The sequence below is a fragment of the Anolis carolinensis genome, chromosome 6, assembly GCF_035594765.1.
Source record: "Anolis carolinensis isolate JA03-04 chromosome 6, rAnoCar3.1.pri, whole genome shotgun sequence".
NCBI classification, from domain to species: Eukaryota; Metazoa; Chordata; class Lepidosauria; order Squamata; family Dactyloidae; genus Anolis; species Anolis carolinensis.
In genome coordinates, this window is record NC_085846.1 from 42,015,344 (window position 1) to 42,035,244 (window position 19,901).

At 40.4% G+C, this 19,901-nt stretch overlaps 1 protein-coding gene and 1 long non-coding RNA gene across 7 annotated transcripts in view; one reads left to right on the forward strand and one right to left on the reverse strand.

The window, feature by feature from the left end:
* Positions 1 to 16,380, reverse strand: part of areg (amphiregulin) — a 24,417-nt gene extending 8,037 nt beyond the window's left edge. Inside the window, exons 1-2 of the mRNA XM_008113107.3 lie at positions 16,246 to 16,380; positions 7,671 to 7,847 (exon numbers count right to left, since the gene is read on the reverse strand). Of these exons, the coding sequence (XP_008111314.1) occupies positions 7,671 to 7,847; positions 16,246 to 16,291 (223 nt within the window). The 5' untranslated portion in view covers positions 16,292 to 16,380. The remainder of the gene's footprint in view (positions 1 to 7,670; positions 7,848 to 16,245) is intronic.
* LOC103279199 (uncharacterized) overlaps positions 15,944 to 19,901 on the forward strand; it is a 58,263-nt gene continuing 54,305 nt past the window's right edge. For 2 of the 6 annotated variants that reach the window (XR_010007234.1, XR_010007232.1), the window contains exon 1: positions 15,945 to 16,292. This is a non-coding gene — a long non-coding RNA (uncharacterized LOC103279199). Of the gene's footprint in view, positions 16,293 to 16,350; positions 16,492 to 19,901 lie in introns of those variants that run through there. The other 4 variants (XR_001730471.2, XR_001730470.2, XR_001730469.2 and 1 more) reach the window with 4 other exon arrangements.

Here is a 19,901-nt window from a genome sequence, read left to right on the forward strand (position 1 = left end):
TTAAAGATGCTACCAGACTGCTTTTTGTAATGAGGAAAACCTAAGACAGTTACCCTTCTCACCTTTCCTCCTGTAGACATTTTTGTCTTTAGGCAACACAATACCAGAAAAAAATGAAAATAAGTTTTTAAAAGGGTTGATGTTTTCCACACACTAGCAAATTGTGTTTGCTCCAGATGATATATGATGCGGCCCACCAATTCATTTTTGTTGGCCCTTGCCCTTCCTACTGGAAAAATATTTAAATTTAACATTTGGAAAAAAATAGTTTACCCTTCTTACTGCTTTAAGGTTTTAAGAAACGTTTTCTTTCTGGAATGTCTCCGGTCCTCACATTCCTATACTAAAGTTTGATTGGCCCTCGGGTAACTAAAGATTGGACTACATTGTGCTAGAGCAAAGAGCAAGTGCCCACTTTAGAATGGGCCACACAGTTCTCTGAATAAATGTAGTTTATGTTTATCAGTGAATGCATCTCTCAGACAACAAATGTAGCTTTCCTTTCATACAATTCCTTCATGCTTCCTTTTGATGACCAACAAGATTTAATATCTTATTCTTCAGAAGTTTGGGAAGGATGGACGTAGGAGTTGTTTTTGTATTAGTGGATCACACTACAATCATTTCAGAAAGACAGTGTGCAAGCAATTTTATCATAGATATAGGATTGCTTCCCATTTCTAAATGCAATAAATTTGAAGCTAGCAAGAACTCTTGTTTATGAATTTATCATAAACATTATTGCTCGGGATCAAAGGCAAATTAAGTAGTGTTGTCTAATTATGTTTAGTGATTCTAAATGAAGTGTGGGAATACAGTTAACCCCAAATTTACTTGTTTTTCAGGGGATAAAGTTTGGATGACAGAACAAACAAGTAGGAAAGTTTTGAAATGGTTTCAAAACCAGCAGCTAGTTTTAAAACACATAGTTATGGAATTATGCTGTAACTTGTCTCATTCCAATTACCGTAAGACATGTATATCACCCCAACTAAGATCTCACACAGATACACTGGTTACAGTGAAATGGGTTTCAGAATCTGATCACAAATCTTCTAGTTTGCTGGTGAACAAACTATAAAGTCTAAGATTTTAAATAGTTGGGAACTATTTCACACAGTGGCCATGTTCACATCTAGTGACAAGCCAATTTTTGAAGAAGCTACGTGGTAGCTCCTTTGCTGCCACAGTAATACAGTAAGCATTTTTGCTCCCATGAGTATACATATCCTAATTGGTAAAATAAACTTAACAAAACAATCTCAGCCCAGCTCCTGCCTGGTTGTTGCCAAGCAAACTAGGTACCGCAAAGCAAGAACAACCCCTGGTGTGAAATATTTGGCTTGTAAGGGCCCTTCCAGACAGACCTTATATCCCAGGATCTGATCCCAGGTTTTCTGTTTTAAACTGGATTATATGACAGATAATCTGGGATAAACAGAATACCTGGGATCAGATCCTGGGATATAAAACCTGTCTGGAAGGGCCCTAAGTGGCACAGCAAAATAAATCAGGAAGCCCGGTTGGGAATGACACAGTAAACTTTCCTTTTTCAATTGAGTTATGTAGTTCTGCTGACAGAAAACCGGGATCAAAAGGTTGTATGAAGCTGGAAATGCAGCCAGGCTTTTTTGTTATATTGTTATTCAAGGATATGACTACAATGCTATAGATTTATTTATTTATTTATTTATTTATTACATCTCCAGCTTGTACCACTTCCAAAGAGTTTTGGGAAGTCTATTTTATCCTTACAACAACCATGTTAGGCTGAAAGAGAATAACCAGCCCCACTGAAGTTTTGAGAAAAAAATATCCTGTAAATAATTGTCTTTAAATCAGATTATATCCTACTGACTATTGTCAAACTTTCATGCTTGCAGGTTATGCATGAAGTCCGTTTTGACAATGCTGACATTGGTTTACACATTTATAGTTAGTACAGAAGCATTGAAGGTGAGGCAGTGACATGTCAATAATATTATACAAGTTCTTTTTAAAAGCTGAAGTAAGGGGTTATGTTTCAAAAACTTGATTTTATCTTAATGTAACTTTACGTCTTAATTTTCAAGAGTAAGCATAAAAACCAGGAGAATTTCAATTAATGGTAATTTTCCATTGCATCCAAACTAAGAGACACTGGTTACATTTTAGACCTCCCAACTTGTTTACTTACAAACGAAAGAGAGATGTGACCGTGTGTGAGCTTAGAAGAAGCAGCTTCTCAAATCACGATATGTTCATCCATATGAGCCAGTGTATTGAACTCCCCTTACTGGCAAAAATGCTTTATGGTGGCAAACAGGTGAGTTTTACCTGTTGTTCTGTCACACAAAATCTATTCTCAATACTCCTTGGCTTGTTGCAATCAGCATTGCTAATTTTGGAGCTAAATGAAAAGCAACGTATGCACTGCCATCTATATACAAAAAGTATCTCTTTTACTGAGTTAATATTTGTGGGTGACATTTATGCAAGTATCCAAACAACTAGTCATACTCTTGCTTAGTCAGATTAAGTTTGTTTGATCAGTTAAAATTTCTACATTGTTGGTCTTACCAGTCAGCTGCACCTCTAAAGAAACTCTAAATTGGGGGGTTGGTGGGGACGTCCAGAGAATGCCCTCAATTAACCACTTACCGAAATATTTTAACTAGGCAACAATCAGGCAAAGAATGACTATGAACAGAGGCAGCCAGATCTAGCATAAGTGATATAAAATTGCAGGATAGTTGCTCTCACTTATTTTCTGGAGACAACAACAGCTTAATTAAAACAGTTTAAAAGCAGCCTTATCCCTCCCTTCAAAGACATCCAAAAGTAATTATTAGTAAGGGCAATAAATATTACTAAATCCCATTATTTTACTTAAAGGAAAAAATATTATAGGATTATGGATTTGCTTGCTGTTGTTGTTCCTATTATTATTATTATTATTATTATTATTATTATTATTATTATTATATCATCATCATCATCATCATCATCATATCTATAGCCTGCTTTTTTCTCCAAGGACTGGGTCCCAAAGTAGCTAAACCAGATTACAGATTATAAAGAATGTAAATATATTTAGCTCACTCAATGAGATAAGATGAAAAACTACTGGAGACAGTAATTTATATTCAATGTTAGTTTCAACTAGAAGTGATCTATTTAATCAAGTGTTGACCCAATGAATCTACTGTAGTTGGGATTGCTAATTGGATTGAGACCAATGTATTACAGTGGAGCTGCAAATATCAAAATGTGTGAATGCTCAAGTCTCATTATAGACAATGGTGTAGTAAAATGCCAAAAAGAAAGTTTCATGTTTGGATTTTATATATCTATATATTGAGAGATAGTTGGTTGAATCTTGGGGGGCTATAAAATTATATACCAAATAATCTGATTTGTACTTTCAACCCTAATGATCATAACTAATCTTCAAACTTTCGTACTTTGCAAATTTTCCCATATAGCTAAAGAAATTCCTAAACTCACACAAATATATTTTGGAAGAACGCATTGAGAAATGCATATATAAATGTGACCTTTCTATGCAGATCAGTAGAGATATTGGATGGAACATACACGTGATAATAACATGGATGAGAAACAGTGATTTTCCCAACCCTAATATTATAGGAGAGGAAATAGCTCAAGTTTTAGCTGAGTTTGTCACAAAGTTAAAGGTGATATTAAGGGCATTTTTCAGAAAGTGCTGCACTCCAGTTCTTTTAAATTGTATTAGCCCTGGCTCATCTCTTGGTAATGATAGAGCAAGATTAAAAGATTGTTCAGACTTTGAGAGATTTCAGTTTTAAAGTACAGTACTATTAGTGGAAGAAAATCCAATTCAATTGACATAGTGGTAATGGAGGGGGGAGGGATAACATTTTCTAATTCATACACAACTACACAAACAACAACTCGATGTTGGCTTTAGGCTAAACATGTTTAGCTCTCATCTATGTCAGGTTACAAGATGATTAACATAAAGCAATATAAATTAATGTTAATAGTAAGCTAATTAAAACAGAACTCTCTATACTGGATTGAAGTATTGTATTCTTTCTTCCATAACTAAGGTTCAGAACTATCATCAAGAATAATTGATTATAGTTTTTTGATGATACTTGATATCATCAAAAAACTATCCTGACAGAAACAACTTACCCTTTAAGAAACCCATTGGTTTGATAACATTTACATCTATAATTTTCTGCAAAGAATCGTGGAAATAAACTAATTGGAATCATGAGTGGGTAGTACATGGCCAAGTTTGCTGATGGCACAAGATTGCTTTGGATGGTTAAAGCAAAAACAGACTGCTAAGAGCTTCAAACTGGGGGAGTGGGCATAAAATGCCACCAATTGGGTGAAGAAAAATCTTGGGGTTGTGGTACAGAGCTTGAAGACGACGTTAAGCCAGTGCATGCCTACTATGAAAAGAGTAAATGAATTCAAAACAAAATTGGTAATATCATACTGCCTTTGATTATGATGTGATCATACTTGGAATATTGATTTAAATGGTTAAGTAGCTGGAGAGAGTCCCTTAGGAGTAAAGGGTACAATGTTTGCGATAGTGTAGCTTTAAAAAAGAGGGAGTGGGTGGAGGCCTGACAGAAGTCTATAAAAAGTATGCACAGTGTAGAGAAAGGAGATCGTTCTTAGTACAAGAACCAAGGAACATCCACTGTAAGTGAATATTAGAAGACTTAGGACAGGTAAAAGGATGCATGCATTCACACAACATATTGTAAACTGTAGATTTTAGTGCTATAAGATCCATCCAGGTCTACTAAGTTTGAGAGTTTTAAAGGGGGATGAGACAAACTAAAGGATGATAGTGCTATCAATAGGTACTAATATGACTTCTATATCTATCTCTGTCATAGCCATGTATTGCCCATCCATGACCCCAGTTAGTTTCTTCCCATGACAAGATATATTCCAAGATACTCTATAGATACGTGACTACAAATTGTTAACCCCATATTTTGACTATATTTGGCCATGAAACACCATAGAATAGTACTAGAGCAGTGATTTTCAACCTGTGGATCCCCAGGTGTTTTGGCCTACAACTCCCAGGAATCCCATCTGGGGACTCACAGGTTAAGAACCACTGTATTAGAAGATTTAGAGAGACGCACATACAATTCCAGGGGGAAATTTTTGGGGAGTGTAGGTAGGCAAAACCATGTATATCAAGTTATGTATATGGAGATCATACTATAGTCATAAAGAATATATATTGTTTTTGGCATCGTATGCAATCTGCATCTGAAAACCAACAGCTGATCAACATAATTAGGAAAGTTATGGCTTTTCATTGTCGTCTGGCTGGGTATTATATGAACATACTATTGACTAGATAGTTCTTACCAGAAGAATAATCAGGGTGGGTTTTTTTTTTCAATCTAATGAACTTTATAGTTTTAGGAGATTTCTGAGGACTCTTTATTAGAGCTCATTACATCTCTTGCCTCCATAGGACTAGTGCTACCAGTATTCACTGAGGAAGAAAGAAAAACTATTAAACCAGGTGCAGTTGACACTGTGCATGCGGTCATAGCTGCACATTTGCTGGTCAATGTTCTTTGGACCTATCCTGATCCCTGCATCCTTTTAAAACCTTTTTCCTTATATATTTTGCTACATCTAAGGGCAGTTCTACGCAGCTATTTAAACTGAATCAGGAAGTGAAGCACCTGTGGAGCACCTACACAAGCACCCCAGGAACTGGTTGGAGGTTAGGATGGTAGCCACAAAGATCTGCTGGTTGCTAGTTGATCCGAATTCAAGAATATGGATTCTTACCTAGTCTGCTGGGATGTGCATCACCATGACCATTCAGGATCAAGCGCTAGACCAAGGCACAGCAGAGCAAATTGAGATAATGGAGCAGAAAGCAAGCATTCCCATGGGAATGCTGTGGCTTCCTCTCAGAAGTGGTGGTGTTTGTTTACCTTCCCACCAGCTGTGCTTCTAATAATAATAATAATAATAATAATAATAATAATAATAATAATAATAATAATAAATTTATTCTTATATCCCGCCCCATCTCCCCGAGGGGACTCGGGGCGGCTCACAGCAATAGTAAAAACAGTGACAATTACACATTGTAAAATCAAACATGAAAAACAATCATACAAGGTTTTAAGGCTTTTTCGAAAGGCAAGGAGGGTGGGGGCCTGTCTAATCTCCCTCGGGAGTGAGTTCCAAAGGGGGGGGGGCCCACAGCGGAGAAGGCCCTCTCTCTCGTCCCCACCAACCGCAATTGCGAAGGTGGTGGAAACGAGAGGAGGGCCTCCCCCAAAGAGTGAAGAGATCGTGCAGGTTCATAGGGGGAGATGCGGTCTCTAAGGTAGGTGGGTCCCAAACCGTTTAGGGCTTTGTAGGTGATAACCTGCACCTTGAATTGGGCCCGGAAAACAAACGGCAGCCAGTGGAGCTCCTTAAACAGAGGCGTGGAACGCGCCCTGTAGTTTGCTCCTGTTAGAAGCCTGGCTGCCGAGCGCTGAACTAGTTGCAATTTCCGGGCCGTCTTCAAAGGCAGCCCCACGTAGAGCGCATTGCAATAATCCAGTCTAGAGGTAACTAAGGCGTGGACCACCATGATCAGATCAGACTTCTCGAGATATGGTCGCAGCTGGCGCACAAGTTGGCGCAGCTGGCGCAAAGGCCCTCCCGGCCACAGCCGACACCTGGGTTTTTCAAATGCTTCAGCATTAGCCCTGTACTGATGAGTGCTCCACATTTCTCACTCTCGATTCTAGTCCTGCATGGCATATATAATGATCATCTGTGGCATATTTGTTTCTTATTGAGGAATTTCTGATGAATCTTTTAATACGCTGTTTTGGGCTTGATGCATGCTGAAGCATGTATTGGGGGGTGTACGTTTTGGAAGTACACCAACCTCATGATGGCTTCAAACTCTGTGGAACCTCCCACAGAAATTACAGGTAAAATCCTGATTTTTTAGTCAGTTGTGACTAGGGTCCCATTTACACTGCCATATAATGCAATTTTAAACTATCCTCAGAATGCCTTGGCCAGACAATAAACTCCCACAAAAGCGTGCAAAAGAAAACCCCTAATATGCATCAGCGCTCTGAAGTTTATGCAATCACCATCTCAAACTGCTTCCAGGATTTCCTATTCAATCATCTGCACAGTGAAATTACTTTAGTCAATACTGGTTTAAAACTACACTAAATGGTCATTGTAGATGGGACCTTCATTCAGTTTAAACAGCACAGTTAGGAAGCAGCCAGACTACTAATGTTTATAATTGCTTGACAGGAAATGTAAGCTTAACTTATTATTTTAAGTAAAACAAAACAAAGATTACATAGGATTTTCCAACTGTCAACATGCCTAACTTTTAACATCTCACACTTGCTGAAGCAGTAAATGGCAATAAACAAGAAAAGACAGAAGTAAACTTCTTTTGGTGATCACGCCAAACCTTGTGTATCATTACAGACCAATCATAAGTCCTCATTTGATTTCTTTCTGTCTTTATGAGAAAGAGAGAAAGACAGAGAGGGGGGGAGGGAGATGAACAGCTCTTTACCAAAACTCGCATCCCTACAACAGGTGTGTCTCCATGTGACTCACAATCAAGAATGAAGGATCTTTACAAGAAATAACTCCTCTTGAATACATACCTCTGTCTGAGTCACTGACAAGAAAGTGTGGTGCCCTCACTTCCTTTACATCTTCCTCTTCAAAGTCAACTCCAGATGAAACCATTTCAGTCCCAGATACGTTGGAAGTCCTCAGGATGGACATGTCTTGCTGTTGTTCGGTCACATTTAGCCCTGATCCAGCAATATGTTGGTACGCTACAGAAGAGAAATGAAACACATCAGATTGCCATTCTTACTAGTCAGCCAAAACTAGCAGAGAGATGTTTACCTGAAAATTACATTAAGCAGCTATTGCATATGTACTCCAATTCAGCAGTGAGTCACTCAAGAAGCAGCTCTCAGCTTTTCTCAGCGTACATTTATGCTGCCCTAGTATTTTAAATGTGGCTCCGAAGTCCTAGGTTGTTATGTACCATGAGCCACAATCCTAGCAAGTGAGCTGTGTAAGTTGAAAGGGGAGAAGGGCTAGTCCCCATACTAGCAAAAAAAGAAAAAGAAAAAAAAAGAAGAAAAAGGGCTAACTAAAGAAATGTCAAGATTTGGTGGCAAAGTCCCACTGTGAATGCCAAAGATTTTATCCATCTATTTTCTTATCTTTCTAAGGATGACAGCATTAATGTTCTCAGATAAACATTCCATCCGTCAGACTACTGAAACAAACAAGTCATCCCTGTACCTAAGACAGATGCGGCTGGTTCTTTTTAATAGCCACAACTTATAGATGACACACTGGGTTTGGGCCAGAAAGCCAGGCTGAAGCCAAAATTAAGGGAGGAACTCCTAGACAATCTGATCCAGCATCAGTAACAACATTTCTATTCATAAAGTCTTAAAGTTTAATGGAGTTGTTAAATAAAAGGGACTGTACAGAGTTCTAGGAGGAGAATGATAGCAACTGCAACTTATGGGGTCACCATAAGTTGACAGGCAACTTGAAGGCATGTACACACAAAGTTCACAACCCATGAATACTAAACTTCAAATTAGTGATACTGAACATAGTGGGATAAGCACTCAAATCAATTGAGAAGATGAAACCATGAGTATACTGTTTAATTCAAATTGTGAATTTAAAAGTTGCCACAGCCAGGCATTGAACAAGTTGTCCAAGCATAAGCCAATTGTTGGGAAATCATCCTGGACTACTCAAGTCCAAATGTAGTTAGATAGATGATAGAGTTAGATTGAGGGAATCCTTTCCCTGTTTCCAAAGCATGCCTAGACAGGCTTTACTGTGTTTCACTCTATCCTGTTTACGTCACGTCCCTTACTTTGAAGTTGGTAGAAATGTGAATCTTTAGGGACACTAACTCCCAATTGGTCAGAGTGTCTTTTATGGCCCCAATAAACTGGACCATGAGGTTGGAACCATTTTGGTTCTCTCTCTTCTCCCTTTGTTCTTCAAACTAACAAGCAGCATCTTGCCATCTCTCCTGGCAAGATGTAACTATGTAGATGTTTGTTATTTTTCCTTACTTATTTTTCCTTAGAATCCAGTCTATAGTAATCTAGACAGCTCCCAAGGCTTTCTATCTACAATGGAGTTCCTTTTACCTGAATAAATACTTTTTGAACTTTTATTGAGACTCTGCAGTCCATTGCAATCCTAAAAGGCTTCTCTTGCTCGCCAGTGTAAGTAACTGTTGCATTTGAAAGCTTTGCTTTTGCTACTCTGCTGATTTTGGTGGAATCTCCCCCAGAGAGGGTTAAATTGAGTCTAACCGCTCAGAGATTACCACAACAAAGGGTTTACGGGCCCAGACACTGCAAGCTGAGCAAAAGGGAAATAGCCTGTTTTTTAAAAGGATTGAATTGAAATAAGGAGCAGAGGAAAGTTCTCAAAAGATTTGAGACTTAATTTCAAGATTTTTAATTTTTTGATTTTTCTGGATTATTCCAAATATTTTGATTTTTTTGGAGATTTTTTAATCTTTTTGGAAATTGAAAGGATGGAGCAAAACAAAGAAACCTCTTGGAGCCTACCCAAGCTTCAGGATAATGGAGAGAACTACCTGAACTGGAAAAGAAGACTGGAAACCATGCTCAAACCAGCACAACTAAAAGTGCTGCAAGAAGGCGGGCCACCAGAAGGAGCCGGGGAGGAGGCTATCCAGACGTGGCGGGAAGATGATCGTTTGGTGAGATGCATAATAATAAATTCCCTATCAGAGAGAGTTTTTCAATTTGTAAGAGATGCTTCTAATGCAAAAGAGATGATGGACTATTTGCAGACTAATTACAGTAAAGGGTCGGAGGCAGATATTATATTGGCATATAAAAGACTCTTTAATTCAAAAATGCATTCAGAAGATGATTTGAATGATTACCTGCAACAGATAAGATCCCTAGTTGATCAATTGAGATCTAGCGGAGAACCAATTACTGAGAGAATGTGCATAGCTGGGCACAAATTTAAACTCAAGAATAAAGTGATTTGTAATCTCTGCCAAAAGGCAGGACATTTGCAAAGGGACTGCTGGTTTGCTAAAAACAATCAAACTAGTTCTACAGCTTCTCACAGCAGGAGTCAAGGATCAAAGCCTAGGGCTTTCAATACCCAGGTCAGAAGACAAAGCCAGTTCTCTGCCAGTGAAAATGCAAATGAGAGATTAGGTCAGCACACCTCTGCAAAGCATGCAAATTTGGTGTTACCAAGTGACACAGCTGAGTCAGAAGGAATTAATGATTTCTTTGGAAGCCTTGCATTACATGTGACCAATAAGCTTGTTAATGAAAAAGATATCTTATTAGATTCTGGAGCGACGGACCATTATTTTTGTCATTTGGATTATTTTATTGAAATCGAGAAAGAAAAATCTACTGTGAAAGGAATTGGATGTCAAAAAGTTAATTGTACAGGGCTAGGCAAAGTGAATCTTGCATGTGCAGACTCTGGGATCAATCTAACTCTCAGCAATGTTTACTACAGTAAAGACATTGGAACTAATTTGATTTCTGTGGCAAAGCTGATGCGTCATGGATGTAAAATTGTTTTTGAGAATGGACTATGTAAAGTGCTGAAAGATGGAAAACTTGTTTTAAAGGCTGAGGAATATCATGGGATATTCAAAGTTATGTTTGAGCCAAAGTTTTCAGGATTAGCCTTACCAGAATGTGAGAAACGAAATTGTGCTCGTTTATGGCATGAAAGATTTGGTCATGCAAATGAGAAATATGTCTGGAATGCAAAAGAAGTATGTAGAGATATGGAAGTAAATTCATGTTGTAAGGAGATATGTGAAACTTGTATAAAGGCCAAGGCATGTGCTCCAAATGTTCCAAAAGACAAAGAGTTTGAAGCGCAACGCCCTCTGCAGGTCATATCCAGTGATGTATGTGGCCCCATGTCTACATCATTGGGGGGGTCTTTGTACTTTGTGGTTTTCAAAGATTCATTTTCTGGATATACCAAAGTCTATTTCATGAAGCACAAAAATGAATTATTTAACAAATTAAAGGAATATTTGGCCATGGTTGAGAATCAATTTCAAAGGATGCCAGAAACTCTGAGGACAGACAATGGAGGAGAATTTTGCAATAAAGCAGTGGATGATCTATTGAGGAAATATGGGATTAGACGCCAATATTCTCTTCCCTATTTTCCACATCAGAATGGCATTGCAGAAAGAAAGAATAGAAGTTTGATTATAATGGCAAAATCCATGATTTATCATGCAGGAATTCAGCGTAAATTCTGGGCTGAGGCCATTAATACTGCTTGTTATTTGCAAAATAGAATGCCCAATGCAAAAAGTCATGTAACCCCATATGAATTGTGGTTTGGTCATTCTCCAAGTGTAAAGCATTTGCGTGTGTTTGGATCCAAAGCCTATGTGTACATCCCAAGAGAAAAGCGAAGTGGGAAGTTTGATTGCAGCTCTAAAGAATGCCTACTGGTTGGTTATTCTGATGAACATAAATCTTACCGACTTTATGATCCAGAAAAGAATATAATTTTTGTAGGAAAGACGGTTTACATAGATGAAAGAGTTGGAAGAAATTTACAGCCTCCTGTTGATGAGCCTTTGTTAAGAAATGACTCTGATGACTTAACATGCGGTCTGCAGAGTGGAAATGAGCCAATTGCGCCATCTGCTGGAAAAGTCCTGCCATCGCTGGTCAGAAGGGCTGATCAAAGAAATGAGCCAACGCCACCCAGTGGAGAGACCCTGACATCTGAGGTCGAAGGACCCGATGAAAGGATTGACCCACATAGTGGCATGGCAGAGGAACATCAATGGCACCCTCAAGGACCAGATGAAAGTGCAGAGACACCTGATGGACAAAATGAGCAATTACCACGCAGATCTCAAAGGACAAATCGTGGGGTCCCTCCCCAGAGATTTGCTTATCTTACCAATGAAGCTGAACTACAGGAACCATCATCCTGGAATCAGATGCTGAAGTTTCCAGAGGATGAAAAAGAAAAATGGCTTACTGCTGCATCAGATGAAATAGAGTCATTACATAAAAACAAGACATGGACACTTGTACCACCACCAGAAAATAGGAATGTAGTTGGCTGTAAATGGATTTTCAAACTGAAACGTGATGAAAATGGACAGATACAGCGATACAAAGCCAGACTTGTAGCTAAGGGCTACTCACAACAATATGGAGAGGATTATGATGAAGTTTTTGCACCTGTTGTAAAACACACCACCTTGAGGACATTGCTTGCAATTGCAGCCTCTAGAAAAATGAATGTTGAACACCTTGACGTTGCTACAGCTTTTCTTCATGGCGAATTAGAAGAAGAGATATTTATGCAACAACCACCTGGATTTGAAGACAAGGCACACAAAGGATATGTATGCAAATTGCAACGATCTCTCTATGGTTTAAAACAAGCAGCAAAATGCTGGAATCAGAAATTAAATCAAATGTTAATTGAGAAGGGGTTTGCACAAGGGAAAGCTGATCCTTGCCTTTATTCTAGATTCAAAAACAACAGATGGACATATGTTCTAGCCTATGTAGATGACATAGTGTGTTGCTTTCAACAGAAATCTGACTTTGATGATCTTGTACAACATTTGAGCCGTACCGTTGAAATCAAACAACTTGGCAATTTGAGTCATTATTTGGGAATACAGGTTGAAAGAGAAGAAGATGGGAGCTTTCTCCTGAATCAGAGACAAAAGATTATTGACTTGCTAAAACATCTTGGACTCTTAGAAGCAAATACAGTGACCACACCCATGGAAGTGAACTATTGGAAAAACACTTCAGAAAGTGAACCATTGAGTGACAACACCTTGTATCGAGAGGCAATTGGGAAAATGTTGTACATCTCTCGAATCACAAGACCAGATATTTCAGCAGCGGTTGGGATACTATGCAGGAAGACTAGTAAACCAACCAAATATGACTTAATTGCAATCAAAAGAGTTGCTAGATACCTAAAAGGCACACTGAACTTCAAGTTGAGACTACAAGCCACCAGCAACCCTACACTGACAGGGTATGTGGATGCTGACTGGGCCAATGATATTACAGATCGCAAGTCTACCAGCGGCTATCTATTCTTCTACGGAGATGCACTGATAGACTGGACAACACAGAAACAAAAAGTAGTAGCTTCATCTTCAACAGAAGCAGAATATGTTTCCGCATCAGAAGCGTGCAAACAATTGAAATGGCTACATATGATGTTATTTGATTTTGGAATCGAAGAACCAACACCAATACAAGTTTTTGAGGACAATCAAGGTTGTCTGAAGTATACTCAAACAGAGAAGATCAGTGCATTGCTCAAGCACATTGACACAAGATACCACATCGTGAAGAATGCACACGAAGAAGGATTTATGAGGTTGGAGTTTTGCAGATCTGAAGACATGATTGCCGACATTCTGACAAAACCCCTGCCTAGACATGCTCATGATAAGTTGAAGAAGATGTTGAACCTGATGGACATGAGCAGCCCAGGCTGAAGAAGGGGATTGTTGGGAAATCATCCTGGACTACTCAAGTCCAAATGTAGTTAGATAGATGATAGAGTTAGATTGAGGGAATCCTTTCCCTGTTTCCAAAGCATGCCTAGACAGGCTTTACTGTGTTTCACTCTATCCTGTTTACGTCACGTCCCTTACTTTGAAGTTGGTAGAAATGTGAATCTTTAGGGACACTAACTCCCAATTGGTCAGAGTGTCTTTTATGGCCCCAATAAACTGGACCATGAGGTTGGAACCATTTTGGTTCTCTCTCTTCTCCCTTTGTTCTTCAAACTAACAAGCAGCATCTTGCCATCTCTCCTGGCAAGATGTAACTATGTAGATGTTTGTTATTTTTCCTTACTTATTTTTCCTTAGAATCCAGTCTATAGTAATCTAGACAGCTCCCAAGGCTTTCTATCTACAATGGAGTTCCTTTTACCTGAATAAATACTTTTTGAACTTTTATTGAGACTCTGCAGTCCATTGCAATCCTAAAAGGCTTCTCTTGCTCGCCAGTGTAAGTAACTGTTGCATTTGAAAGCTTTGCTTTTGCTACTCTGCTGATTTTGGTGGAATCTCCCCCAGAGAGGGTTAAATTGAGTCTAACCGCTCAGAGATTACCACAACAAAAGAAGATGAAACCATGAGTATACTGTTTAATTCAAATTGTGAATTTAAAAGTTGCCACAGCCAGGCATTGAACAAGTTGTCCAAGCATAAGCCAATATCTGGCCTCATCCACAATAGGAAAACAACACTGGATCACCTTACATATAGGGGTGCCAGAGTGAGAACTGGATGTCACTTTTGTACCTTTAATGTAGATGAGACGATTTCAAGAAGTGTTACTTCTTACTTGGCTGCCTGACACTTGTTGACATTCCCTATTCTATGCATTATTAAAGATACAGCAGCCATCGCTAGCTTTCCACCTGGCAACCCTACTCACAGAGCTGTCACAACCAGTCAGATATCAATGATCATCTGGGCCTTTTCGATGGCTTCTCCAGGGCCCGTCCACATTGCCATATAATCCAGTTCAATGTGGATTTTATACAGCTGTGTGGAAGGGGCCCCAGACGTTCAAACTTCCTCCCAAGAGAGACCAGGATGGCTCCATCCCTTTTGCCTTTCACAAGAGGAATGTTATCTTTGTTCTATTTTAAATCGTTATTAGATTGTGGGGTTTGTTATCAGCCTCGAGTCCGTACTGGGGAGAAAGGCGGGATATCAATAAAGTTACAATTAAATGTAAATTTAATTGTACTGATTGTATTTTAATTTCAATTGTACTGATTGCATTTTAACTCTATATCCACACACTAATATATGTCACATTTGTTTTCAATTCTTATTAAGATTGTGTGGTTGTTAGCCACCTGGAGTCCCTAGTGGGGAGAATAGAGTTAATAATAATGACAATAATAATATATAATAAGCGTGAGAATAGGAAACTGTCTCTGGCTCGACCTATACTACCCTATAAGCCAGGCCCCTTCTACACTGCTATATGAAATCCAGATTATCTTCTTTGAACAGGATTATACGGCAGTGTAGAAGGGCCCCCGTTTCTGAATCCAGAGGCTCTGCTTTGAACTGCATTATATGAGTCTGCACTGTCGTGCAATCTAGTTCAAAGCAGAGAATCTAGATTCAGAAACTGGATTATATGGCAGTGTAAATCCAGCCTCTGTGAACTATCAGGGTCCAGTTCCTGTCTGAACCTGTAAGGGCCCTTCCACACAGCCATATAACCCAGAATATCGAGGCAGATAATCCACAATATCTACTTTTAACTGGATTATCTGAGTCCACACTGTCATATAATCCAGTTCAATGTGGATTTTATACAGCTGTGTAGAAGGGCCCGAAGGGAGTTAAATTCCAGTCCAGGGTTGAAAGCATTCCAACCAACTCTTCCCCTCTTCAGGGTTAGAATGACTTTCTAGGCCCCCTTCTACACTGTTATATAATCTAGTTCAAAGAAGATAATCTGGATTTCATACGGCAGTGTAGAAGGGCCTTAGGGCCCTCCCATACAGCCATACAACCCAGAATATCAAGGCAGGGAACCCAAAATATCTGCTTTGAACTGGGTTATCTGAGTCCACATTGCCACACAACCCAGTTCAAAACAGAAAACGGATGTTATTCAGCTGTGTGGAGGGGGCCTCAAATAACCCAGTTCAAAGCAGATATTTTGGGTTCCCTGCCTTGATATTCTGGGTTATATGGCTGTGTGGAAGGGCCCTAAATCCCCACTGTCAAATAATCCAGTTCCATGTGGATTTTATACAGCTGTGTGGAAGGGGCCTGAGAGGAATGAAAACGAGCCAGGAGACGTTTTGAATTGACTACTACAGCCACAGACGCGGACTTCATCAGCTCTCCAGCGCATAGGGATGAAAAAGCCTTTTTGAGGGAGTCTCCCATCTCCAGAGCTTAACTTGCAAGTGAACAGCCGTCGAGAAAACATACAAATCTCAGGAGCGGGGGAAAAGTCTGAGGCGAACCCTCTCCACACAGACAGAGCCCCGCCCCCTCCCCTTCCCCAAGAAAAGCGCGCGCTTTTGGGCTCCTCGCGCAGCCCCTCAGACGACAACGACGACGCCCCGCCCCTCGGCAGCCCCTCTCGCGCGCTCGCCTTCAGTCACCTGAGCTCCAGAGCAGCGGCCAAAGGAGGGAGAGCGCGGCACGCATCGTAAGTGCAGAATGACGTCACGGAGCGGGGACCCTGGCTAAAGAGCGCCCAAGTGTTTCGAAGCGGAGGCTGGCTAGCGCGGCGCGAGGCGGGCGCTCCATGGCCTCGTCTGTGGAGCCGAGAGGGCTATATATACGCGCCGGCTGCAAGGCTGGGTCGGACGCCGCTCGACGTCAGGCGCGAGGGAAGGGCGGCCCAGGTGCGCCTCGCCACCAAGGGACGGAGGCGGAGCGGCCGAGGAAGGGCCCAGAGGGCAGGCAGCCGGGCCTCAAAGTAAAGGGGCCCTGGGCCAAGGAGGGCCACCACAGCACCCTCTGGGCCTGTGCCCCCCCCCCCCCCCCCCCAATCTGTGGTTCTCAGCATGTCTTTCCTGCCACACAATAACAACAATCTGTGGAAGCTTCCTACTCTGGAGTTGCCTCACTGAGGGCCCTTCCACACAGCCCTATATCCCAGAATCTCAAGGCAGAAATTCCCAAATTATGAGTGTGGACTCAGATAACCCAGTCCAAAGCAGATCTTGTGGGATTTACTGCCTTGATATTCTGGGATATAGGGCTGTGTGGAAAGGCCCTGAGTCCACACTGCCATATATTCCACTTCAAAGCAGATAATATGGGATTTTATTCAGCTGTGTGGAAGGGCCTCAGATAACCCAGTTCACAGCAGATATTGTGGAGTATCTGCTTTGATATTCTGGGTTATATGGCTGTGTGGAAGGGGCCCAAGGGCCCTTCCACACAGCCCTATATCCCAGAATATCAAGTCAAAATCCCACATTATCAGCTTTGAACTGAAATATATGGCAGTGTGGACTCAGATAGCCCAGTTCAACGCAGATACTGTGGGATTTTCTGCCTTGATATTCTGGGATATAGGGCTGTGTGGAAGGGGCCTGAGATTTCTTCACACATTCCAGCTTGTCAATATCTCTTTTGAACTGTGATGTCCAGAATTGGGTACAGTATTCCAGGTGAGGTCTAACCAATGCAGAATATAAAGACACCATGACTTCCCTTGATCTAGGCCAGGGGTTCCCAAACTTTTTAAACTTGAGGGCCAGTTCACGATCCCTCAGACCGTGGGAGGGGTTGACTATAGTTGGCCACCGAGCAATGATGATGATAATAATAATAATAATAATAAGAGGGTTGGAAGAGAACCCTTGGGCCATTTAGTCCAACCCCCTTCTGCCTTTGTGCACCAAACGCACAAGCAAAGCACTGATAGATGGCCTCCCAGCCTCAATGTTGATGATAATGATAATAATAATAATAATAATAATAATAACAAAGAGGGCTGGAAGAGACCCCTTGGGCCATTTAGTCCAACCCCCTTCTGCCTTTGTGCACCAAAAGCACAAGCAAAGCACTCCTGAGAGATGGCCTCCCAGATATGATACTGTTTGAACTTACTATTAATGTTGGGCACTCTGGCTCCTGTGCAAGCCAAGTATAGATGACATTGTAAATGAAACCACAATTTCTATTAGATGGCAAGCTATTTAACCTCAACAGACTGACAGCCAAAACCAAGGCCACAACAACATCTGTTATAAAACTCCAATATGCTAATGATAACATAATCAGCTGGAAGTAAGCTGTGGCTAGGAGTGCTGCAGAATTCAAAAAGGCACAAATGGAGGGCTTAAGGGAGATAAGTGTGAAGAGGAAGGCGTGTCAAGCCAACCCTGACCAGGACCACCTTCCACCTGGAAGCCAATGTCCTCACTGGAAAAACATGTGGGTCAAGAATAGGTCTCCACAGCCACCTACACATCCACCATCAAGACACTACACTTGGAAGGCCGTCATCCTCGGGCTACAAGGGATTGCCATGCTGTGTAACTTTTTTGTGAGAGGAAAGCACATTGACCTCTTTTGTGGGAACTTCTGTGTACCTTTACTACTGTTGAATTAAAAAAAAATTAAAACTGGCCAAAAAGCCATGGTTTACCATTAAGGCAAGCACCACAGAATCAGAACTAAAAATATTAGAGTTCTGGGGATACTATTTAGTTTGAAAAACAGGTTCACATTCTTTGTATTCCTTGATTTAAAAATGGGGAGGCACATCTTTTGTTGCAGTAGGTTAGGAGCCATGTTGGTGGACATGGTTAAAGCGCCACCCCTTGCCACCTCTTTCTACAAATGCATCATTCACCACTTTTCACACATACAGTTTCCCCCATGCAGGGAAGCAGACATGTCCTCTCCCTTGAACATATGAGCTACTATCTATACATAGGTTTCTAATTTCCAACAAAATTCAGTAGAAGTGGGTAAATGTGGCTTGGGCATCTCCCGCAGGCTATTTATGGATGTTTTATACAATGCTGCCTGTTGATGTACAGAGGAGTATTTAGCGAGGAAAAAATACTAGTCTTTCCCTAGTTTCATGTGCTTTGCAGAGCTCTTGAACATTCCCCAACGTGACCTTGTGTATTCCAGCTGCTCACGGTGATAAAGAAGCCAAAGGCTTAATTATGATAGCCCAAATAACAACAGTACTGGGTAGAAGCTGAGAGCTAGTTGGGTGTGATGCAGGATGTCTGGGAACTGCTCCTCTGTATTTAAAAAGAGTTTATTGTAGCCACAGGGAGAGAGCAAGATTTGGATCAGCATCATGGAAGGGGGAAGTAGATGAATGGCTAATCCGTTCACTAAATAGCACTATACAGTGCTGTATGCTCTTTGAGAATGAATGCATGTGTTGATTATCCTGTAAGGAAAGACATGAAGGTTTATGATAGTTATGTGTTTTGTCTCATGGTACAACCACAGAAGGATGCATTGATGGCAAATGAAAATGGGTAAAAGGGCATTGGGAAAAAAAGAGACAACACTGACCTGAGCTGTCTTGCTGGCTTCCACACTATTAATACTTTAAAATGACACAAGATATTGGGTTGCTGTGAGTTTTTTGGTCATGTCCCAGTACAGCCTGAAAAACTTAACAGCAACCCAGTGATTTCGGCCATGAAAGCCTTCAACGACAAGATATTTTTTTCACAAATTCATATCTTGCCTAGCTCCATCTTGAAATTTAGAAAGGAGCAATTTGTCAAAACCTCATTTACTATTTGGGTTTGATAGGATAGGGAAAGAGGTTGAAGGGCTCCCAGGTGCATTTTAGAGAGGGTAGGAGTAAGATAGCATTGATAGAATTTCTGTATTTTACTCACTTCATTTAGGTTTTATTTAAATTTAGTGGATGGCTAGCGTTTTACAAGCTCTAGATATTACACCAGTCACAATATTTTTCTGCCTATTTATTAAATATGTCTGTGAACAGTTAAAGAACATTATGTGAAACACAGATAATTGTTACAGTAAATTTTGTCTTTTGGTTTTGATGGACTGACCTAGGAGTAACTTAACCAAATTGCATTGGTGTAGATGGACCATTTATATAACCCACTCTGCCAGTTCTTACACTACACATCATGAATTGATTTTTTTAATTTAATTAAGTCTGACAAAACTCCAGCTGGCAGTAGTATGAGAGAATTGGAAAAATAAATAGCTCATGTCAATCAATGTAAGCTTTACTCAAATCATACAACTTAACAGTGGCAACAGTCACCTTTGTTGCCAATCACTTCTGGGA